The sequence below is a fragment of the Microcaecilia unicolor genome, chromosome 2, assembly GCF_901765095.1.
Source record: "Microcaecilia unicolor chromosome 2, aMicUni1.1, whole genome shotgun sequence".
NCBI classification, from domain to species: domain Eukaryota; kingdom Metazoa; phylum Chordata; class Amphibia; order Gymnophiona; family Siphonopidae; genus Microcaecilia; species Microcaecilia unicolor.
In genome coordinates this window covers 1,799,704-1,824,697 of record NC_044032.1, presented here as the reverse complement: position 1 = coordinate 1,824,697, position 24,994 = coordinate 1,799,704, and the positions used below count along the sequence as shown (strand labels likewise).

Genomic DNA, 24,994 nt, shown 5'->3' with positions numbered 1-24,994 from the left:
CCTCTCTGCCCCTGTGGGCTTTGTGAGAAAGCCCAGTCTTGCTAGTATGCCTTGGTGATCAGCAGCTTATTTACTGTAATTCCATCAAGATTTTTCACCATCTCCAAAGTCATTCCCCTTTATTTACCCTGAATTTCTCCCTCTTATTTCCTTTGAGAGATACAGCTATTCCTTTCAGCTGGGCTGAGGTTCTGGCCAACTCCTTGCCTCTGGGGTGGCTAGGTGCAGACTCTGTGCAGAAGGCAACAATTCTGTCTAAGCAACTGAACTGTAAGTTGGATTTTCTTTGTTTATTCGGACTACTACAATAATGAAAATTTGCTTAAGAACTGAGAGTCTACTGGTAAAGCTTCTACTTGGGATGGTTTAAGCTGACTGTTGAAGCTACTCTATACTTTGACTAGAACAGTACACACATTCTGATTCACGCGTGCTAACTAGATAACGCAGACTTAACACAAGAGGATTTAGCGCCTGTGTGTTAACCAATTAATGTGCACTAATGTAAATGTGTTAGGTGGTTAACACTTCCATGCCCATTCTCCACCTATGGCACACCCCTTTGAAAAAATACTGCAAAACACTTTAACGCATTTTGCAGTAGCTTGTTTTTCACACAATAAGGGGGAGAATCTATATATGGTGCCTGGAAAATCCTCAAGGAAATAATTTTCACCTAAGCGTATTCTATAAGATTTAGGCACGGGATATAGAATATGCTTAGTTGATACCCCAGTGCTTAAAACTATGTGCGTCCATTTACACCAATGAAAACATGGCATAAATCCCTGAGTGTAGATTTACATGGACTGGGCCATATTCTATAACAGCAGGCGTAAATTTGGGAATGTCCACGAAAGTCTCATTACCCCACCCATAATCATACCCCTTTTTGGCTCTGCACATTATGCGTTACAGAATATGCTTAGGGGTCCTTTTACTAAGGTGCATTGAAAAATGGCCTGCGGTAATGTAGGTGCGTGTTTTGGGCACGTACAGATCCATTTTTCAGCATGCTTGCAAAAAATGCCTTTTTTAAAATTTTTGCCGAAAATAGACGTGTAGCAAAATCAAAATTGGCGTGTGTCCATTTTGGGTCTGAGACATTACCGTCAGCCATTGATCTAGCGGTAAAGTCTCACGCGGTAACCGGATGGCAATGACCTATGAGTGTCAAATGCCACTTGGTGTGCATCTGAAAATAACAATTATTTTTCGGATGCACGTATCGGATGCGCACCAAAAATGAAATTACTGGTAGCTGGGCTGTAACTCCATTTTGGCATGCGTTGGGCATGCGTAAATACTTATGTGGCTTTGTAAAAGGGCCCCCTAGCGAGTTATGCGCATAAATTCTAATTATTGCCAATTAGAACTTATTATTGCTTGTTAATTGCTGTTAAAAACGCTGATTAGCTTGTTAAACCAATTTAGTTACGCACATTGTTATGGAATACGCTTAGATTTCAGCACAGAACGCTGGTTGCGATATATAGAAAATGGCAGTAACTGGGGGATTCTATATATGGTGACTATCAGTGCGCATTGCCAATTTGCCTGCAACTTAATTTGGATTTACGTGTGGAAGCTATAATGCTCTACGTGTAAATCTTATAGCTCGAAAATCCAAGGGGATGTGGCCAGGGATGTTTCAGGGGTGTTCACAGAATTTGTGTGCTTTATTACAGAATAGATCCCATCAGCGCCTAATTGCTGGCGCCTTCAATTAGTCACTGTTTATGCATTTAGGGACTTATTCTGTAAAGGTTATGCTCCTAAATTTATGCTCCTTAGCGCTATTCTATAGATTAAAATTTTCAGGGCCATATATAGAATCTTGTCCTAAGTGTGTATTATGGCTTAACACCCTTTAGTAAAAGGGCCTCGAAACACATTAAAAATCAAAAGAATATGGATAAAAAAAACATAAAATCTTAAAAAAATAAAGACTGAATTAAAACAAAATTGAACAAAAGACAAACTAGTTATACTTCATAAAACTACTTGTAAGGTCCAATTCCTTTTTCAAGCAGAAGGGATACATATTATTATTTTCTTCTTCAAGCAGGATCTTTTTGATGCCCCCCAACCCCTACGTCAGGACAACTGTACACTTTTGGAACACATTACAGACAACACCCCTAAATTAAAAGGAAAACTTGAGAATAACAAGGAGCAATGATACCACAAAACTATTTAACTGGCCAGGAATGGCACCTGGCTAGTTAAATAACATTTTAGCACCTAACTGTGGATATTCAGTAGGAGATAACCGGCTATATTGGGCGACATATTCAGCACCAAACCAGCTATGTTTAGTGGTTACAAAAAGCCCCTTAAATAGCAGGTCTATCGTTAACTACTAAGCACATGGAGGCCCTTTAACAAAGCCACGGGAGGGTAACATGTGGGTAGCATGTGGTAATTCCGAGTTTGGCGTGCGCCAAATCCCGTGGTAGAAAATATTTCTCTATTTCCTACCGCAGGGGCATGACCACATTGGTGCGTGCTGCATGGTTATCACGTGGGTAGCTCGTGAGCCCTTACTGCTAGGTCAGTGGCTGGTGGTAAGGGTTTAGGCTGTACATAGGTGCGTGCTGGTAAAATGTGGCCCAGTGAGTGCCAAAAAGATGCGCCCACAGTACCGTAGGCCACTTTTTACCGTGGCTTTGGAAAACGACCCCTTAACCAGTTAGGACTGAACAGTTACGTTGCTGCAGTCAAAAATGAAACGAGTATTCAATCCTGGTTGCTGAATACATCCTGGCAATTGAATATCCAGTCCGACTGCCAGCATTGGGCAATCACTGTGCAGCCCGATGCCAGCTGAATATCGGTAGCCTAAAGTGCTCAATTTCAAAAGAGAAAAGCTTTTCAAAAGTGGCAGATGGATGTTTTTCTCACCAAAATGTCTAAATCACGAATTTCAAAAAGGCAGAATTGGAACATTTTTCACTGTTTGTCCAAATAGCTAGGGGGGTGTTTGAGGTGTGTTTTGGGCGGGACGTGGGCAGGTTTATAATCTGGACGTTTTTCTGCGATAATAGAGAAAAGAAGTACATTTTTATCTAGACCTGTTTCGCTCATAAGTCAGAAGAAGTTGCCTTAACTGACCAGCTGACCACTGGAGGGCTGAAGGCATGACCCCCTCTTAATCCCCCAGTAGTCACTGACCTCCTCCTCCCCCCCAAAAAAATATGTGACAGTAGACACCAGGCTCTATGACAGCTCCATATATTATGGCCAGTCCTAAGAAAGCAATGGACAAATGGATGGAGAAGCCTAGTGGTCAGTGCAGTGGACAGTGAACAATGGGACCCAGGTTCAATTCCCACTTTAACTCTTGAATGTCAGTACAAATACGTGACCCCTCCTGGAACATAGAAATACCTCCTGCATCTAAATATATGAGACCTGAAAGCCTGAGGGCCATGGTAGTGGTAGACCTTTAGGTACAGTAGGTATTCTCTGTTCCTGGAGGGCTCACAATACAATATGAAGGGGTTTAGGTGAGATTTGTGCCTGGTTCCCTTTATGTGAAGTCCACACACTGTTGTTCTGCACTGCTGGGATGTCTGTATGACCAATTCACTAGGAATGATGCCAGACAGATGTCCATCTGTCTCGTTTTTTCTCTATTTTTCCCTGGGACTTTACTTTTTCAAAAATGGTACATTTTCAGCCTGAAAACATCTAGCTCAAAGCCATAATGGAACTAGAAATTTAGACGTTTTTCTGGTTCACTTATGGCTGTAAGCTAGTTTTTTTGTTTTTCAAGATATTTAAGGCAAAATGTCCCAATTCCCAGAGACATCGATACATATCAGCAGAAGAGCTACTGCTCAGGGACGCATTGATAGATTTGGATCTTATAGTTTTTCATCTTTCTCTTTGGTTTCTTTCTGTGACTAGGTCAACTGTTTGACAAAGAAGGTCCCTGAGTACCCTGTGGGACTGAGGGAAACTTCAGAACTACATTTTTGCCTGCTGGGTTTTCCCTGCAGGGGTAGTAACCTTCCTTCTTATCCATCACCCATGGATACTATCTAATCATGGTTTTCAAAATCAAATTAGTATTTTACTAGAAGCAAGTACATTGTCTACTGCTTTGTAAGCAAAAGAATCCATTCTTTCTCACTGAGCTCTGGAACTGTAAAATAAGATTTAGTGATACACACCAGAGTCTGCTCCTGCGCAGGTAACTCCGACATCATGTATGTGCTTACAGACAAACTGCTGGGAAGTCCAGGATCCACACTGGGAAAGGTACGACTCTGATCCACTGCAGAACACTCTTTTCAACCACACAGGACCAGAACCAGGGCCAAAAGGATTCTGTTGTACGGTTTCAGTGGCAGGTCCACATCCCAACTGTTTACACACCACAGCGGCATCTCGGATATCCCAATCATCATTGCACACTGTGCCCCATTCATTGTCATAATAAACCTCCAGTCGTCCGGTACAGTCACTGCTTCCGTTCACCAGACGCACATTGGAGATACCTGGCAGAAAAAAGGGAAGTGATTTGAAAATAGTGAAAGAAGGATAAATGTATTCCTAAAGCATTTTCTACCGAAGTCCGAGAGCTCATGGAAATCATTATGTACAGGCAGCCACTAGGAGCCAGTGGGGTTTGCTGTTGCCTCCAACACCCCACTGGACCACCAGAGGGGGGGGGGGGGCTATCCTCAGTGGGATGGTTGGAAAGGGCTGTGAACATGGGTATGGATCTCTCTGGGGGAGTGGAAAGGGGCTTGTGTGCTTCTGGGGTGGGGGAGGGAGGGGGCTGGCAACACATTTGGGCAGAACCCAGAAGTTAACTGGGCACCAGCTGATGTTCAGACCATGGTGGGTTAACTGTTTGCCTTTTTTTCTGCCCTAACTTTATGTGCGAGAACTGAAAATTGCCGCTTACTGGCTAAGCTTAGTTTCGATATGGGTGGGCAAGTAAATTCGATCATATTACCCCACAGCTACAGAAATTGCATTGGTGCATTGAGTTCAGATTATTAGTGTTGGTTTTTAAGGTTATGTACGATGAGGCTCCGTTGGCTGAGCAGTTGCAGCAGTATTGTCCTGCATGGCCTGTTTGGTCTGAAGACTCAGGGGCTGTTGGATGTCCCTCCGCTCTATCGTGTTCGTTTGCAGATGTTTCGTTCTTGAGTTTTTTCTCTTGTTGGCCCCGGTTTGTGGAATAGCAAATTGGTTTGTTTAGCGCTGGTCTCGGGCTCTCCACCACTTTGCCTGCCCTGCTTTTCCCCTCAGTTTGTGTGCAAGCTCGTTTTAGTGAACTGAGCATGCACGAAATCGAACGTGCTCAGTTTCACTAAAATGAGCATGCATATGACGTGAGGGGAAGAGCAGGGCAAGCAATGCGGTGGAGACCAGCGCTGGGCAAATGTTTCAGGTGCCGGGGGTTAGAGACCAGCCAAGGTATGTGAAGCAATGGTCGCGGCGGCGGTGGGGAAGCGGCAGGGAGGCAGGCCAAATAGTGCTCCCTCCCCCCCCCCCCCCACACACACTTTGGGCTCTGGACCTCCTGACACACACACAGTGAGGTCTAGCTATGCCACTGCCTGAACCACCACTGCTTTTAAAGGTATCTATGGGGAGGAGAGGGGGTTTGAGCCGGGGAGGCTACTGCAATGGGGTTTCCTGAGCCTGGAGGGGAGGAATCTGATGCCAGAGTGGGGGGTCACGCAGGGGGAGGGGTTTGCTGTTGGGTGGGGAGAAGTCGCATCAGGCCGCGATTTTGGGGCCTCATGCTCCAGGGTGATGAAATATCCGCTGCATAGAAAAGGCTCTTCTGCTGAGCTTCGTTTTTGCCCGCGTGGCTGACTACGAACTACTTTTACAGACGTTTGGGGCATTGAAGTCAAATCACATGCTTTTCTTTGATTTGTTTTTTATGTTATCAGACCCCTGAGGCAGGCATTGTCTAACGCTGAAACACGGCCCGTGTCAGGTCTTTAATAAAGAATTTCAAGTGTCCCGGTCTTAAAGGCCCAGTGTTGCTTTTTGGGTTGGAAAACACTCCAATCTCCACAGTTCTTCAGAGGACAACTCCAGAAGAAGAGGAAACCAAATCTGATGCGGCCAAAAAGGCGCAATCAGAATCATGGTGCCGCAGTCTTGCTTGAGTTTCAGCAAAGTCTTTCCCACCAGAGGAATGGGAGGATATGCATACAGAAGGCCCTTCCCCCAATGAAGGAGGAAGGCATCTGACGCTAGTCTGTCGTGGGCCTGAAGTCTGGAACAGATTCGAGGGACCTTGTGATTGATCTGAGTGGCAAAAATATCCACCAAGGGGGTGCCCCACGCTTGGAAGATCTTGTGAACAATGCCTGAATTGAGCGATCACTCGTGAGTTTGTATAATCCTGCTCAATCTGTCCGCCAGACTGTTGTTTATGCCCGCCAGATAGGTGGCTTGAAGAAGCATGCCGTAACGGTGAGCCCACAGTCACATCTGAACAGCTTCCCGACACAGGGGGCGCGCTCCGGTGCCCCCCTACTTGTTGATATAGTAAATGGCAACCTGATTGTCTGTCCGAATTTGAATAATTTGATGGGACAGCCAATCTCTGAAAGCCTTTAGAGCGTTCCAGACCGCTCGCAACTCGAGGAGATTGATCTGAAGACCTGTTTCCCGGAGGGACCAGAGTCCTTGAGTGTGAAGTCCATCCACATGGGCTCGCCACCCCAGGAGCGATGCATCCGTTGTCAGCACTTTTTGAGGCTGAGGAATTTGAAAGGGACGTCCCAAGGTCAAATTGGATCGAATTGTCCATCATTGCAGGGAATTGTGAAAAACTGTGGACAGCTGGATTGCATCCTCTAGATTCCCTGCAGCCTGATACCACTGGGAATCTAGGGTCCATTGAGCCGATCTCATATGAAGATGTGCCATAGGAGTCACATGAACTGTGGAGGCCATATGGCCCAGGAGCCTCAACATCTGCCGAGCTGTGATCTGCTGAGACGCTCTGGCCAAGGAAACCAGTGACAGAAGATTGTCTGCCCTTGCTTTGGGGAGATAGGCATGAGCCATCTGTGAGTCCAGCAGGGCTCCTATGAATTCTAGTCTCTGAACTGGAAGAAGGTGGGACTTTGGGTAATTTATCACAAACCCTAGTAGCTCCAGTAGTTGAGTAGTCATCTGCATGGACTGTAGAGCTCCTGCCTCTGAGGTGTTCTTCACCAGCCAATCGTTGAGATAAGGGAAAACATGCACTCCCAGTCTGCGTAGCTGTTACGTTCCTCACCTGGTTCCAGGCCTGCGCGGCCGATTCGCCGGCGAGGCGCGGTCCGGCAGAGATAGCCGGCTATTTTGGATGTGGTTTCTCCAGGATGGGTCTGTTTCTGTTTCCCATTTCTGGCAGCCGTCATCTTGGTTGGATCAATGTCCGCAGCCATCTTGGATAGCTCAAGAGTCAGCCATCTTGGATAGATCTTATCCTAGGAAGCCATCTTGGTGTTGATTAGCTTCAGGAAGGAAGCCCATATTTGGACGTAGGCATCTCTGCTGATGGGGGCAGCCATCTTGAATCAGCTGCACATGTTTGAGATTGAGTCCAACACTATTTAAAGCCCTGCCTTCAGACCTAAATTAGTAATATATATATTGACCAGATCTAGAACCCGGTACAAGGTCAGTGGTTCAAAAGGCAGCTTCAGAGACAGCAAGGAGACCTAGAAATGATAATGTGCTAACAGTTTACAAAAACATGCAATGATTATCCTGATAGTAGAACATACAGAGACATAACATATTCATACACACGCATCTATTAATGTATTCCAACAAAGGGACCCAAAATAAAAATTACCAATTGGCGGGAAGCTCAACGCTTTTACCGCAGATTAAATTAACAGACAAATGACAGTCAGAAAGATAAAAGGAGAGTTAAAGAAAAAAGTACAAAAAGTGAATGGTGTCAGCTATTATGTATCCTACTTTAAAATCGAGAAAACTGTTCCCCAGGGTAGGCTTCTACAACTAGGATTCTGCTCTACTAGCAGCCAAGATTCAGCTCCATTGGCCATGATTCACTCCAATGGTAGAACCCTCAAAGGAGGGGAGACTACTACCCCTGAAAGTGTCCAGGAAGCTGCGAAACTAGTTCCCTGAACTCGGAGAACAGATACCATATGGATTTTCGCTGATTAGGAAGATTCTGCTCTATTCAAATGAAGATTCCGCTCAATTCAACTAACCTCCACAGGATATTTTTAATATATAATTAAAAATTTAGAATGAAGATTCTGCTCAATTCAACTGAAGATTCTACTCGATTCAAACAACCAAAAAAACATTTAAGAATTTAGATACGCCCGAGTCATCTTGTACACAATCTCAACCAATGCCGTAGGCGTCCCTTTATTGTCACGGCGATCATCTATACAAGTAACTCCTACGTGGGCAATAATGCCGAATCCGCAGGCCACTCCGAAAATGGAATGGAAGTCTGCTCCTACTAATTGAGATACCATCATCCATTGAAGGATCACCTCCAATGGGTGTAAGCCCCAGGCATCGATATCAAACCCAATGGTTATAGCGTGACACTGGTATATAAGAAAATAGAAATAAAAAGTAGAATAAAAATATAGCCTATCCCAGGGAAGAGCCCCTGAAACAAACTACAAAGATAGTAAAGATAAAATAGATATAATAAAAAAAGGAAATTAAAAGAAAGATTTGTAACACTGAACATATGTAAGCTCTTGGGGGATGGTACAACCATAAAAGAGCCATTAGTTGGAACACATTAGTCAGAACAAAAAATGTGAAAAATTTCACGTTCATCATTCGCTAGACAATATGTTTTCCACTCAACAAACCACGAGAAGGAAACTCAAGAGCATTAAAGAGGACACAAAAAAGTGAGCAAGGATGGGGCAAATAATACAAATAAATTCATCCATACAGTTATACCTGTAGTACAACAGGAAAGTAAATTATATGTAAAGATAAAGTGGAGAAATAAAAAAGTTGTGTAGCTATGACCATAAAATTAAAACACAAAACTTGAGCATCGCAGTTCAAGCATAAAAGTCTGAAAAATATATGGCATGCAGAAAATGGGGAAGTGGGTGGGACTTAGAGATTGATGGACAGGCATTGCGGACCATTAATCAAGCAGCTTTATATTCTCCCTAGTACCGGGGAGTAAAGGAATGAGCAATAAACAAACAAAATAAACATATAGAGTATATATTAAAAAAAAAGGAAAGGAAACAGACTGTGGGGGTAACCATATATGTTACTGAAACACCGATTTCAACAAAAGGCAAGAAAGGCTTTGTAACATGTGTAGTCCGGAGCTATACCCCTAGAATAAATGAAATAAAGGTAAATACATATTAAATGCTTTTGGGGCGGGTACCGGATAGGTTGAAAGTAGCATCTAAATAGGAAAATATAAGAGAAGCATATAATTCAATAAATTTTGAAACAGGACACCAGAATCGTGGTGCAAATATGACAAGTTAATACACATAAGTATGACAAATTAATACCCATACACTCAGAAAAGGAACATAGTAAATAAAATAAACCCGAATGCGATGGCAGGAAGCTTTTGTGGCTAAACAGGTGAAAGGGGAAAAAAACAAATTAAAACATGTGATTCTTACACCAAGAACTTCCAATGATACGGCATAAAACATACATACTAGTCAATGACTGAAATGATATGTCTAAATGATGACAAACAGGACAGCTGCAGCATTAGAAGGAAAGAGAAGGTTGGGTTATAAAGAACCAACAGGAAATAACTGAAGAAGTGAAGCAACGCTGTATTCTCATGGCACGCAGCCATCATCTTCTCAACCGGAAAGGTAAATCATATTTTATATGCATATATATTAAGGTAAAAGCAAAGAAATGCTGCTATATAGTACATAATACTTCTACTATCATATAAGTTATACAAGGGGTTATCTAGCTCTTAATGTAACAATAAACCATTGTAATTTCAAGTAACTTTCTGTGTTCGATCCGAGTTCATATTAAACTTGTTATAAAGACTTACACAATTTAATTCATTATAGAACCATATTATTTAAAAGTGATTGTCATTCTCAGGACGTGGAAATATTCATCAGGAAATATTATAACATAGCTCATTATTACAAGTGTTTAAAATAAGCCAGTCCAGGCTGTATGCAGTCGGAGGACGAAAACCACAATGCAAGCGAGGAAGTGCAGTATTTCCTGTAGATAACGTTATAATATAGTCAGGCTCACCGATGATTAAAAAGTATTAAAAAGCATCCTGAAAAAAAAACTAACACGATAGTACAGTGCAGGGGCTGTAACTTATATTTCTTTTAAACGAGCACACCATTAAAATAGAGCACAAGAAACCAGAACTATATGAGTATCGGAGATCCAAGGCATACGAGAATCTTATCTAGAGGGTGAATAAGATCCTATCTAACGCAGCATAATACAAACAGTAAAATAGATAGTGCAAGCAATAGAAGCTGATGGGCGGGGACAGCATAGCCCCCTAGCTTATAACGGGAGCAGGATATAATCTATATAGCGTCTAAACAGCAAACTGTAAAGGTATGTTTCCTAATTATGTCACAATAAAGCCCTATATCAAACTACAAATTCAGGAAAACCTCAGCAATTATATATGAAATTATACACCGCTTGGGAGAAAGAAACATCGGCTGGCATTGTCAACAACAGGAAATCTTAATATAAAAGTGAATCCAGAACCGATTACACAAGTTAGAAATGACCAAAAGCAAATGTCAAATAGGAAAATAAATGACAAACCTTAAACATTATTAATTAAAAATATAACATTGTCCCAAAACAAATTGTAAATTAAAAGGGTGTGATAACAGCTACTAGGACAAGTACAATTTTAAAATTACAACTGAAAATTAAAAAGGAATACATTTCACAGTAGCAACTATACAGGAGCAATTAACAAGGACAAGCCAATAGAATAGCGACTATGAAATATCATTAGTTATATTTTATTTGACACCCAGTGGATTAAACACGCAAAAGCAATAAAAAAGTGAGTTATGCAGACCGGAAGATGGCCGTATACTATGATAGCCAGCCATAAGTTATAGTATAAAGCACTGTGACAATACATGAAGGAGAAGAGCATGCTTCTGAAGTCCAGATAGCTTAGAAAAACAAGTCACAGAGCCAGGGGACAGGAGAATGCTGTATAATGGCCAAGAGACCTTTTGCAAGGAGAAAGTATAGGTGGAAGTGAGATAAATTGCAACAGAATATAACAGTCTTACAGCCGAGGCTGTGACAGGAGGGAGGGGGTGCAGAAAAAAGTGGCAAATTCACTCAGAGAAGCAGTAACAACGGCAGCTTACTGTCAGGATCGTCAGGATCGGTGCAGGACTTTTGGGACTTTTAGCAAAGACAAAATACAAAGGTAGAAGACTTAGAGCGTAGTAATAGTTGCATATATAGTGAGTATGACAGAAAGGTGTCGAAAGTGGCAGAGACGGGGTCTATGCAGCGAAAATTAAACCCGGAAGCATCTAAAGTGGCTGCGGGGAACAGAGACAGAATACAGACCGGGACTTCTCAAGTGGAAAGTTATAATATCATGAAAGTTTCAGACGGGGGGGGGGTTTCCAAAGCAGGCAGGCATAGAAAGAAGTGTGGTTTAAAGCTGTATGAGAGGAAAGAAGGGGGGGGAAAGAAAGAGTTATCAGAGCGGAAGATGGTGACAATCTGTCAAAAGTAATGGCACAAAACATTTACAGCACACGAACGGACAGCAAGCTCTCAAGGCATGAGACGCACTTGCAAAATAGAGACACAGGCTGACAATATTTAACTGACAGAGAAGGAAACGTTACCTTACTGACAGATAGCCTATGTATATAAGAGCAGGGAACATCAAGACGTTAAAAAGGTTTTCATGATAGATTCCAAAGCTAGAAATTAGCAGATACGAGAGGGAGAAAATGCAGAGAAGAGGAAGGAAGTGGGCACCGGCCAAGAAGCCAGGCGCTTACAGAAGAAAAGAGGAAGATAAGCAGCTAAATTGAGAGAGTCAGTGAGAGACTTAAAAAAAATCGGAAGAAATGGGACCGCAAATGTGTGTAAATATAAAAAAAAAAAGAAATAAAGTGCGAAGAGAAACCACAGCCGTATAGGAAACCGGCATCCCCTTCATAGTCAAAAGTATTAGGCCAATAAGTAGCTAGGATGCTGAGCGCCGTTAACCGAAGCTTGCAGATAACATAGTGACAGTAAGAGGTAACTCAATCTAACACCCGATTGGGTCAGAATTAACAATCGTTAGACAGACTCACAAAAGGACAAGAACAGAAAAACAAATGTGCCAGCTCAGGGCAGAAGGAGAAAGCGATAAGAGAACAGAGGAAGAAGGCAGAAAAACAGAAGAGTACCAGAGGAAGGGGTTAGAAAAGGAGCGGACTGAATACCAGTTCCCAGTACCCCTCAAATGGGCACTTTTCACCAGGGTATATGCCAGTCCAGTGAAATTAAAGCAGAAGAATAGGGTTAGTAGACATTCATAAGATACATAATGGTAACTACCCAAAATAGGCAAGTGAAAGCAGAAGTGAAAAGGTGGGGGCTGTCAGTTTTGAGTTGTCACTGACAGTAATAGAAAAGTATAACGGAAGAGCAAGTGGCGAGGAGATAACCACAGGAAAAAGTGAAATCATAGAGAGTAGGAGAAAAAAACTTAAATAAGGGACATGAAGGAACAGAAAGTAGATTTTGGGTAAGACGGAACAGAACTGTGTCTGGATCAGACTCAACCCAAGATCTTCAGACATATAAGTACAGAGAAGACATAACAGAGAGAAAGCACTGCATCCCACGAATACAGGTGTATTGAGGGAAAGACAAAAAAGTTAAGAACAGAAAGGAGGCGGCGAAGGAACCGCACAAGGGAAAAGAACAGAGGAAGTCAGAAGGACAAGTAGGGGAGTTCATAGGTAGAGACAATAGATGTGAGAATAAAGGAAAACCGAGAATAGAATGGGAAGGGAACAGAAACGCGTCTGAAGTAGGCAGAACATCTGTAGTGAGCCAGAAAGCATACAGAGAACGTAGGGGTATAAAAGAGGAGAGAAGAGAACAGAAAAAAGAAAAAGAGAACGCGCAACCTCTAAGGATCGTTGAGCCAGAATGCTCGCATCAAGACCAATCCAAAGAATTGAACGGGAAATAGACAGGCAGCAAACACGAGATCGGAGTCTCCTCGTCTCGTAGTAATGCACCAATCACGCAACAATCATACACGTAAACGCATCTCGCAAATCAAAAAGATGGACAGGATAGAAGAAAGAAAAGAGGGTGAGAAAGAACAGAACAGAATATTGAACGCAAATATTTATCCCCACTGCGTTCAAAAATTAGGGAAAGAAGGACAGTATTGGGGGGCTATTGTGTCAGATCAGCGATCCGGGGTCACCAATGTTGTGAATTAAGGGGTCCCAAGCCCCCCCAAGAAGGCTAGAGTGACCTTAATCTGACTCCATCTCTAAATAGCACTAGTACTGGGGTAATCAGGGGGTTGTGAAGTTCTAAGAGAAATTGCCACTGAGAGAGACGCTAGGTCTAAGGAAAAAGTACCAGCCTTATGACAAACTGGAATCAGATTACAAGTTATACAATGCAGTGAAAGATAGCTGCTGGATGCAGCAAAAGCATTTGTACTTACAGCCTTTCATCATTGAGTGAAGCTCACAAACCATCATTTAGAATGAAGAGTTTATTTGCATATCAGATTTTAATCAGGTACATTCATCAGACAAATTCTGGATTCAGCTGACCGGAGCTCTGCTGCTTCCGAGGCGTTGGAAAAAAGTTCTCTCGAGGGCTTGCATGCACCCTGCTTTTATACAATTTGGTCACCATACAAGTCTATGGAGGGAGATTTTTTTTCTCTAATATTGCTTAATCTATGAGTCATGCCCTCCGGCCAGGTGCTCTTCCGTTTTAGTATTGCAACTTGTTGTGCAACTTCCCTTTTTGTAAACACTTCCTTAGATACGGACATCCAAACATCAAAACATGAACATCTCCCTAGATACGGACATCTAAACATCAAAACATGAACAAAACAACTTCTTTATGAAGATATCTAAATTTGGATATATTAGTTTCATATCATCTTGTAATCTGAGCGCCATCTTATAAAGACAGACTCCGTGTTATGAATCAAACTTCTTATCATTTCTGTCTTTAATTTCTGCATCATGTGTGTTACACTCAATTTGGAAGTAGCACCAAGTTTCAAAGCTATGTAGCTTGGCCTACCACTATTCCAGTGGATAGATCTTAGGGTAGAACACATATTAACTTGCAGGAAAAGCAAGTCCTTGCTCAGCCAGTCATAGATCTTTAAACCTAGCTGGTATTTTTACAGCCTTAGTCCTAAAATCTGGCCTTCCACCCTTCCGGTGGGCATCCAGTAAGGGCCTCTTGCTGTAGTATAATTATACAATTGCTTCGGCCTCAATTGTTCTGAGGAGTTGCTGTCGAGTGCTGTTCGCCGAATATCTTCTGTTCCTGTTTTCCTGTGTACCGGACCTTGACTAGTTTTCTTGGATTTCGCTTGTTTGCTGCCTGCCTTGACCCTGGACTGTTTTTTTACTATTCTTGCCTATCAGAGTACTGGTTCTGGACTGTGTCTGTTTTCTGCCATCCTGGTCAGCGGCTGTGCAACCCCGCCGGTTCCAGAAGTCCTGGTGGCCACCTGCAGCTGGGAGCTCAACTCTCGGTGAACGGTGGTCGCTTTCCAGGTGAAGCTAGGGGTTGTCTGGCTGCCTGACCGAGTGCGGCATCACTCCATCTCAGCCGTGCTCAGTCGGGGCACAGGGGCTCACTACTACCGGGTCATAACAGTAGCGATGCTGCAACAACTGCCAGGCATTTTGTAAATACCTTGGGTGCAGCAGCGAGCCCAAAGGGCAGCACACAATACTGGAAGTGCTGCGCTCCCAGACAGAATTGAAGATACTTCATGTTAGCTGGAAGTATCGGGACGTGTGTGTAAGCATCCTTTAAGTAAGCATAGCCAATCGTTTTTTTGAATCATGGGAAGAAGGGTGCCCAGGGAAAGCATCCTGAACTTTTCTCGGACCAGATATTTGTTCAGGGTCCTTAGGTCTAGGATGGGACACATCCCCCCTGTTTTCTTTTGCAAAAGGAAGTACCTGGAATAGAATCCCAGCCCTTCTTGCCCTGGTGGAACGGGCTCGACCGCATTGGCGCTGAGAAGGGCGGAGAGTTCCTCTACAAGTACCTGCCTGTGTTGGAAGCTGAAGGACTGAGCTCCTGGTGGGCAATTTGGAGGTGTGGTGATCAAATTGAGGGAGTATCCTAACCGGACTACTTGAAGAACCCACCGATCGGAGGTTATGAGAGGCCACCTTTGGTGAAAAAATTTTTAACCTCCCCCCAACTGGTAGGTCGTCCAGCACGGAAACCTTTATTGAGGCTATGGTCCTGTAGGGGTATTTCCCTGTGATCTAGCCTAAGCTGGTCTTGGCCTATACAAGCCTATGACATCTTGGTATAATAAGATGGCTGCTGCAACATCTCTGTGTCAGCAAGATCCAGCTTCAGCTTGTGGAAAATCACTGACAGGCTTGCTAAAGCCAAGGACAGTCTGTGTTCTAAACACCCCCTTCTATCACCCTGAGAACGGAGTAGGGAGGCAGACATGGCTCCAGAAGTTACCATTCTCCAAGGTCACAAAACAAAGAACTCTTCTTGCCATGTACTGAACTGGACAAGATCGTGATTGGTTCCTACCGTCACCTGACCGAGAGGTACGGGGAAAGCGGGAACAGAAGTAAGTTAGTGAGTCGGAGACCCTTGGAAGAGGGGCAACTGGTAAGAGGACCTGAGAAATCCAGCAAGGCTCGGGGGGGAGCCAGAGACTTTGTATGATACCAACCTTGTGACCTGCATCCTGGTGCAAATACCTGTGGCAGAGATATTGGCTCTGAAAACCAAAGGAGAGATGGGAACCTACTTGTTTGCTGATAAAGACCTGCACTACATAAGACACAGACAGCTGAGATAGAGTCTGGGGAGATTCTGCTCCGGTCTTATCTGAAGCCGTCATCAGGACAGCGTGGTAAGATCACAGTGATATATTTCCTGGTCTGGGGTTAGGCAGTGGTTTTATCTAAGTACGACTGGTTTATGTCAGCTCTTGGTCAGGGACAGCTGCTAATATGTATATTGCATAAGATGTGATAAGTTTCATAAGGATTATTAGGTTATCATTTGTACTGTTCTAATCATTACCGTACTTAGTCTCAGGATAATCAGAGTGTAGTTTGGACAATATATTTTTGGTAGTGCTCATATCAGTAAGGGATATTTTTATTGCATAAGCTAGCGCAGAGTATTTCTATTTTCTTATCCATAATAAAGCTAATATATATATATATATCAGCTGTGTCTTTCTTTTTCACTCTACACACCAACACACCTGGAGAGGTGCCAGAAGCAAGATTCCTGTATCTCACCCTAGACAGAGCTAGTGAGTCTGTTAGGCAGACTTATGTATCAGGGAATCTTGGTACAAGTAATCTGTGGGTACCTGTTGCCCTAGGTATTATTTATCTCACCCTACAGTCCCTTGCTTTTGCTGGGGAGCTGCAGGGGCCTGTCGAGGCGCACGCTGTTGACATCAACAAGCATGCTGGGGCTGAGCCTGAGCAGGCTGTCGGAAAGGTGGATATAAGTATAGGGAGTATTCTTTCTTCCCCCGAAAAAAAACGTCTACCTGATGAGGTAGATGCTGAAGGTGCCCAGTGGGAGAGTTTGTCGAGGGCGGTTTCCCGCTGGTGGTGCTGCTCTACCACCTGCTCGACCTTCTCACCGAAAATATTATCCCCCCGGCAAGGAACATCCGCAATGCGCTGCTGGACTCGATTGTCCAGGTTAGATGCACTTAGCCATGAGAGTCTGTGCAGCACTATATCCTGAGCAGCGGCCCTGGATGCAACATCAAAAGAGTCGTAAGCACCCCTGGACAGGAATTTACGACACGCCTTCAGCTGCCTGACCACCTCCTGAAAAGGCTTGGCCTGCTCCAAAGGGAGCTGATCCACCAAGTCCGCCAGTTGCTTCACATTATTCCGCAAGTGGATGCTCGTGTAGAGCTGGTACGACTGAATCTTGGACACGAGCATAGAGGACTGATAGGCCTTCCTCCCAAAAGAGTCCAGAGTTCTAGATTCCTGCCTTGGGGCGCCGAGGCATAGTCTCTAGAACTCTTGGCTCTCTTGAGAGCGGAATCCACAACCGCAGAGTCGTGAGGTAACTGGGACTTCATCAACTCCAGGTCCCCGTGAATCTGATATTGGGACTCAACCTTCTTAGGGATGGTGGGATTAGATAATGGTTTCATCCAGTTCCTGAGCAATGTCTGTTTTAGGACATTATGCAGAGGAACAGTGGAGGACTCCTTAGGTGGCGAAGGATAGTCAAGGACTTCGAGCATCTCAGTCCTTGGCTCTTCCTTAGATACCACAGGGAAGGGAATGGCCGTAGACATTTCCTGCACAAAGGAAGAGAAAGACAGACTCTCCGGGGGAGAAAGCTTTCTCTCTGGCGAAGGAGTAGGATCAGAGGGAAGACCACAAGACTCCTCAGAAGAGAAATATCTTGGGTCCTCCTCCGCCTCTGTAGAAAAATACTGTCACTTGCTTGAAATACAGGTCAATGGCTCAGGCTCAGAGCTAAGAGCTAGGCCTTTAGGAATCAGAGATCACCTTTGACACAGATACATTTCACTGCAGCAAATGCTGAAGCAAGCTGACAAGAGTGGGGGATCTGCTCTATAAACAAATAAGCAAGACTGGCACTGGCAAGAGAGTCATGAGCAAAGATGTTTTGGGTTACAAGCAGATAGTACTGGGTCAGCTGCACACCGGATGAGATCATCCAGGGGGGGGGGGGGCTGGGGAAGTTTGGGAACACATAGAATCTTGGCTGACATTGACATCAAATGTTGATAATAGCTGATAACATGCAAAGATGACCAGTGAGAAAGTTAGTGTCCATAGGAATGAATGGTACCAAAAATATATATAAGAAGGGTGTCAACTAGTGTGGGGGCTGAAGGGAGAAGGCAGAAGGCTGAAGGTAGAAGGCGGGAAGCTAGAAGGCTGGAGAGGGATGGCTGACTACACCTGCTGCTCCACCATGTTCCAGATATGAATGCCTAAATTACCTGTACTGCTTTTGGTAAGATTCTGAATAAACTATTTCTTTATATTCACTGGATATTGGGTGTCCTTCTGATTATGGGGCTTGTTAGTTCCTGGACTCTGTAAGAGCAGTCTGGGATGATACGAGGTCAGAGTAATTAGTGGGAACACGCAAATTATTTACACCTCCCACGAGACCTCCTCCTCGGTGTCGGACACGAGTTCTCTGACTGCAGTCCGAAGCCGGGCCCGTCTCAACACCGAGAAACCATGTCCTCGATGTCGAGAAGTCGACTCCTGTGCCAGCGGCGATGAAGCTGCCTCCATTGATGTTGACAGGGAGTCAACTTGGGTGGCAGCCAAGGCCGACACCGCAAGCAGCACCGGCATCGAAGACCTCACCACAGGTGGGGAGCCAGCCGCCACATCTATCAACGGTACCGAGGATGCAAGCACCCCCGGTACCAGAACAGACGGTTGCAGCAGCCCTTCCAGAATCTCTGGAAGAATGGCTCGGAGACGCTCGTCAAGAGTGTCTGTCGAGAAAGGCTGTGGGATCGGTGCAGAAGTCGGAGCCATAGTCTGCACAGGGTGAGGAGGCAGTACCGGGCTCTCCGGAGACCGGCGCAGTGACACCACTTGAATGGAAGGTGAGTGGTCCTCCCGGCGTCGACGCTTCATGGGTGCCGAATCCTTCGACTCCCCGGAGCTCTCGGTACCGTGACGAGAAGGAGACCGATGACGGTGCTTCATCGCCTTTGCTCGATGCATGTCACCAGTACTCCTCGGTACCGACGAGGACGTGGAATCCACACGCCTCCTCGGGGTCGGGTCCGAAAGAGGTCGGTCCCGGTGGGCCTGCACCGCAGGAGCCCTAGAGGCAGGTGGAGACCCACTCAATGGCTCACTGCTGCCAGCATGTGATGGTCCCTGGACAAACATTACCTGTGCTCCTGACGTTGATGCCATCTCCGGTGCCGATATCGACACCACCGACCTCAGTACCGCTGTCAATGTTGACGCTAAAGTACCGGGCAAAGCTCCAAACAGACTAAGGCGGCACTCTCGCGCGACGGGTGGGAAGATGGCCGCGCATGCGCGGTGCCTGCACCCGCGCACTGGAAGGCTCTAGCAAACTATGTTGCTAGGAAGATTTTCCAGACCTGGGGCTGCTGTGGGACGTCACACATCAGTGAGAACAAGCAGCCTGCTTGTCCTCGGAGAACAGCTGTTACAGAGAAAGAAGATGTGGAAAATAAACAGTCTGAAACAAAATTAACTGGGACAGGGAACAGTACTGAGTTGTAAGAAACAGAAGAAGTGCTCTCAGAAGCTCCAACCTCACAAGAGTCCATTAAGCCCTCCTCATTAGATGGCAAAACCATCTATCAAATCACAGCAGGATGGAGGGGGGGGGGCTCCCCTGAAAAAAGGAGACTTCACAGCTCCAGAAGCACTGATCCAGCTACCTGTGCATACAAATTGATTCACAATGCCTTTAACCTTTTACCTGCTGTATCTGTTGTTGGTTCCTCTTTGGACCCCCATCCCCCTTGCCTAGCTGTGTGGCTAGAGCAGTCTCTCTGTGTGGGTTCCCCTTTTTTCCTTTCCTTGCTATAGCTCTTGTTTGGACCCTATGGAGGCCGCTCCTTTGTTTGGGTTGTGTGGTACAGTTTGGGCTGCCTCTCTGGGTGGGTTCCCTTATTCTGGTTGTTGTTAGTATCTGTGTGTTTGGTCTTGTGACCTTCGTTGGTGACTGTGTGTGGTGCTGCGTGCACAGCCTGAGTGCCAGTCCCTTACGGGACTTCTCTCTGATCTTTTTCCCTTCCCTGTGTTTGGGTTCCAGTTTGGCCTTGCGGCCTGTACGAATGATCTATTTCCCTTTCTGGTAGTACTCACTGGTCTCCCTGAGTGTGCCGGCCTTCGTAGCCCTTTGTCTCTGTATAGCGTGAGCTTGGTCTGCCCTAGGACTCAGCCTGCCCTAGGACTTGGCCTAGGTCCAAGTGCTCACGATCCTCATAACAAGTTATAAGTCTGAGATCACTCATAAAAAACCAAATCTAGAACTGATATGCTGGGACTTGGATTTTGACTATTGGAATAAGTCAACAAAGAATTTGGATATTGATTATTGAAATAAGTGAATGAATAATTTAATTTTTTTCTTTGAAATGATTTAAGAGTTGCACATTGAGCTTTATATTATTCACTGATGTAGAAAGGTCATTGTAAGTTTAAGTTGTAATACTATGATTATATGAATGGTTAGATAGATGATGAAACATGATACGGATTTACATTGTGAACCTTTGTGCTTTGAGGTCTACTTTTCCAACAATAATAAAAAACAAATATGGTTAATTTTATCAGACAAGGACAGTTCTTTAATAAAGGCAACGTGGGTATCCATGAGCCTTTAGAAATTATGCTCTCAGAACTAGTCCTAGTAGTTGTAAATTATATTGTGTTGTGATTAACCTGAGGATGAACACCGGACTCCAGCCGTTCCACTTGAGTTGCATCGATTCTGCAGCACCATCTGGGACCCACATTGAGAGAGATCTACCTCCATGCCAGAACAGAAGACATGATCCAGCCAAACTGCTCCCCAACTGAAACTGACACCATCTTTGGATGTGGCTTCCATGGCAGGTCCACACCCAGCCTGCCTGCAGACCACGGCAGCATCACGAATGTCCCAGTCATGATCACAGACTGTTCCCCAGGTGTTATTGTAATAAACCTCCACTGTTCCTTCACAGGAATGGTTTCCACTCACCAGCCTCACCTGAGAAACAGAGGAGCCTGAAATAGAAATGATTATCTTCTCATACCACCAATATCTGGCATCAGTTCTCTAAACATCACCAAGACTTCTATGTATACTTTTCTGCCCTCTGAGATCTTGCTACTGCTAGTGCATTCTAGCCAAAGATGGTCAGCCAGTGCGTAGCATCCATCCACTGTGAGAGATATTGCTGGAGATCCCCAGGAAGCAGGTAAAGGAGGTGGCCAGGATGAAGAGTATCCAGAAGAATAAAAGAGTTGTTGATAGGATAAGTGCAGAGACTTCAGTTTTTATGATGAAAAACTAACACAAGAAAATGACAAGAAGCCAAGGAGAAGGTTACAAGGTCTCAAGAAATGTGTTAAAGTAGACCAGTAGGGGGAGGCTAACAGGATTATTTTTGAAAGAGAAGGACGCCCATCTCTCGACACAAATCGGAAGATGGGCGTCCTTCTCCCAGGGTCGCCCAAATCGGCATAATCGAAAGCCGATTTTGGGCATCTTCAACTGCTTTCCATCGCGGGGATGACCAAAGTTCACGGGGGCGTGTTGGCAGCGTAGCGAAGACGGGACTTGGGCATGCCTAACACATGGGCATCCTCCACCCATAATGGGAAAAAAAGGGCGTCCCTGACGAGCACTTGGACGTTTTTGCCTAGTCTTGTTTTTCTTACGACCAACGCACAAAAATGTGCCCAAACTGACCAGATGACCACCGGAGAGAATCAGGGATCACCTCCCCTTACTCTCCCAGTGGTCACTAACCCGCCTCCACCCTCAAAAAACATTTTTAAAAATCTTTTATGCCAGCCTCTATGCCAGCCTCAAATGTCATAGTCAGGTCCATCACAGCAGTATGCAGGTCCCTGGAGCAGTTTCAGTGGTTGCAGTGCACTTCATGCAAGAGGACCTAGGCCCGCCCCCCCCTACCTGTTACACTTGCGCTGGTAAATGCGAGCCCTTCAAAACCCACCACAAACCCACTGTACCCACATCTAGGTGCCCCCCTTCACCTGTAAGGGCTATGGTAGTGGGTTTTGGGGGGGCTCAGCACACAAGGTAAGGGAGCTATGTTGCTGGGAGCAATTTATGAAGTCCACTGCAGTGCCCCCTAGGGTGCCTGGTTGGTGTCCTGGCATGTCAGGGGGACCAGTGCACTACGAATGCTGGCTCCACCCATGACCAAAGGGCTTGCATTTGGTCGTTTCTGAGATTGGCGTCCTTAGTTTCCATTATCGCCGAAAATCAGAAATGACCAAGTCTAGGGACGACCATCTCTAAGGACGACCTAAATTTCAAGATTTGGGCGTCCCCAACTGTATTATCGAAACGAAAGATGGGTGGCCATCTTGTTTCGGTAATACGGGTTTCCTTGCCCCTTCGCCGGGACGTTTTGCGAGGACGTCCTCAGCAAAACCTGGGCGTCCCTTTCAATTATGCCCCTCCAAGTGGCCTAATGGTTAATGCAGTGACCGGAGACACAGGGGAACCAGGTTCAATTCCCACTGCAACTCCTTGTGACTCTGGGCAAGTCACTTAACCCTCCACTGCCCCTGGTACAAAATAAGTGCCTGCATATAATATGTAAACCATTTGATTGTAACCACAGAAAGATGGCATATCAAATCCAAACCTTTTTCCCTACAAAAGTTATCACCTTATATATTTATTCTATTTTGATCTTTATTTCCATTTTCATAGGAAATTTTACTCATTCCCGCCCATCCCCATTGGAATCTCCTCTATTCCTGCCCATCCCCACTGGAATGTGCTCTCCGCCCATCCTCTGTACTAAAATAACCCGACTTAACAGTAGCTCATGTTGATAACTTCCCCTCTCAGTGCTTATGGGAATTTCAATGTTATCAACCATATCCATTAATTTCTTTAGTGCTATTATAATTGCTAAGCTAGCTTAGAAACACAAGGAAAAGGGTAGGTAGGCTTGCCTGGCACTACAGTTCTGTGGAACCCTGCAGGACCTGCATCCATCCCACGGGATCCCCACAGACCTGGAGAGGATCCCCATGGGAGTGCCATGGACCTGGAGGAGATCCCCGCAGACCTGGAGAGAATCCCTGCGGGAGTTCCATGGACCTGGAAGGGATCCCTTTGAGATTCCTGCTAACCCCATTCCTGTGCAGCTTTCTGGTTCTGATTCAGTTGGAATCATTCACAACTACCCTGGTACAGTGGCGTTCCTAGGGGGGGGGGGGGGGCGGTGGGTGCGGTCCGCCCCGGGTGCACGCCGCTGGGGGAGTGCCGCGCGCACCTGTCCTCCGTTCGTTCCATGCTTCTTCTCTGTCCCGGAACAGGTTACTTCCTGCTCCGGGGCAGAGAAGAAGCATGGAACGAACGGAGGACAGGCGTGCGCGGCACCCCCCCAGCGGCATGCACCCTTGGGTCGGGTTCTTTTGCGGGGGGGTGTCCTTTTGCCGGGGGGGGGTCTTGCTGCATCCAGGGGGCGCTGCACCCAGGGGGCGGGGTGCATCGGCGATCCGCCCCGGGTGTCAGCCCCACCTAGGAACGCCACTGCCCTGGTATATTCTCTCCCAACTCACCTATCAAAGTCATTGCAGTCACTTCCCTGTGTGGGCTTCATGCAGTGGAACCTGCAATCATGACTCCTAAATCTGGCCAGTAAGGATTGCCATTGTACAATGGCTAAGACTTCGGAACATTGCTACTGTTGCATCTCAAACTCTAGCTTGCCAGGCAGAGGAAAACCAGATCCAGTAATCAAACCAAGGTCCTTTGCATGACAGTACATTAGGGTTTGCATACTCTTTATTTTTAAAATATGTATTTATTATTTTTTGTTTACATTCAATTTTTGGCACATGGTACTTTGTACATAAAAAGCACAATTTTGTAGGGTGTCTTTGTAAAAAAAAAAGGGGGGGGGGGCAGCCAACTTGAAATGTTCAAAATGTACAAGGTATTTTGCAAAAGCCTTGCTGAAAATGCAGCCTTTTGACAAATATGTAAGAGGCTCATTTTGAAATACAGAAATGTTTAAAAAGTGTTATAAACCAGCTTTTCGACATCGTTCTTCTCATAATGTCTAAATCACTATATACAGGAGCCGGCTGTTTTGGTACATGTGGGAGGAAGGTTCTGGAAGCCAAATTTAGGTTCTTAGGTAGAAAACTGAAATCCAGATCCTCCAGGGTAGTATTTTCAGAGATGCTCCCCGTTCCATTCGCAGGACCCAAGAGGAAGGCAGTTTGAGATGATGGTGCAGGGATGAGGGATTTAGATTTGTTAGGAACTGGGCAACATTCTGGGGAAGAGGGAGCCTATTCCGAAAGAATGGACTCCACCTTAATCAGGATGGAACCAGGCTGCTCGCTCTAAATTTTAAAAAGGAGATAAAGCAGCTTTTAAAATAAAATTAGGGGAAAGCCGACAGTTGCCCAAGAGTGCATGATTCGGTGTGGCGTATCCTCAAAGGGTACCACTGAAACAGGATCTTTAGGGAATCCAAATAGAGAGGTTTCATAGTAACATAGTAAATGACGGCAGATAAAGACCTGAACAGTCCATCCAGTCTGCTCAACAAGATAAACTCATTTTACATGGTATGTAATACTTTATATGTATATCCAAGTTTGATTTGTCCCTAACTTTCTAAGGGCACAGACCATAGAAGTCCGCCCTGCACCGGTTTTATTCTCCAAATACCGGTGTCGCCACACAATGTCCGCTAAGATTCCATAGATCCATTCCTTCTAAACAGGATTCCTTTGTGTTTATCCTACGCATGTTTGAATTCCATTACCGTTTTCATCTCCACCATCTCCCGCGGGAGGGCATTCCACGTATCCACCACCCTCTCCGTGAAAAAATACTTCCTGACATTACTCCCTCTCCATGAAAAAATACTTCCTGACACTATTCCTGAGTCTGCCCCCCTGCAACCTCAATTCATGTCCTCTAGTAAAAGGTGGGGTTTTAGCCTATATTTGAAGACAGCCAGAGCTGGAACATG

At 45.1% G+C, this 24,994-nt stretch overlaps 1 protein-coding gene across 1 annotated transcript in view; it reads right to left on the bottom strand.

The window, feature by feature from the left end:
• Window positions 1-24,994, bottom strand: part of LOC115462750 (deleted in malignant brain tumors 1 protein-like) — a 128,890-nt gene that overhangs the window by 35,499 nt on the left and 68,397 nt on the right. The window contains exons 5-6 of the mRNA XM_030192732.1: window positions 20,694-21,020; window positions 4,179-4,505 (exon numbers count right to left, since the gene is read on the bottom strand). Coding sequence (XP_030048592.1) covers window positions 4,179-4,505; window positions 20,694-21,020 — 654 coding nt within the window. The remainder of the gene's footprint in view (window positions 1-4,178; window positions 4,506-20,693; window positions 21,021-24,994) is intronic.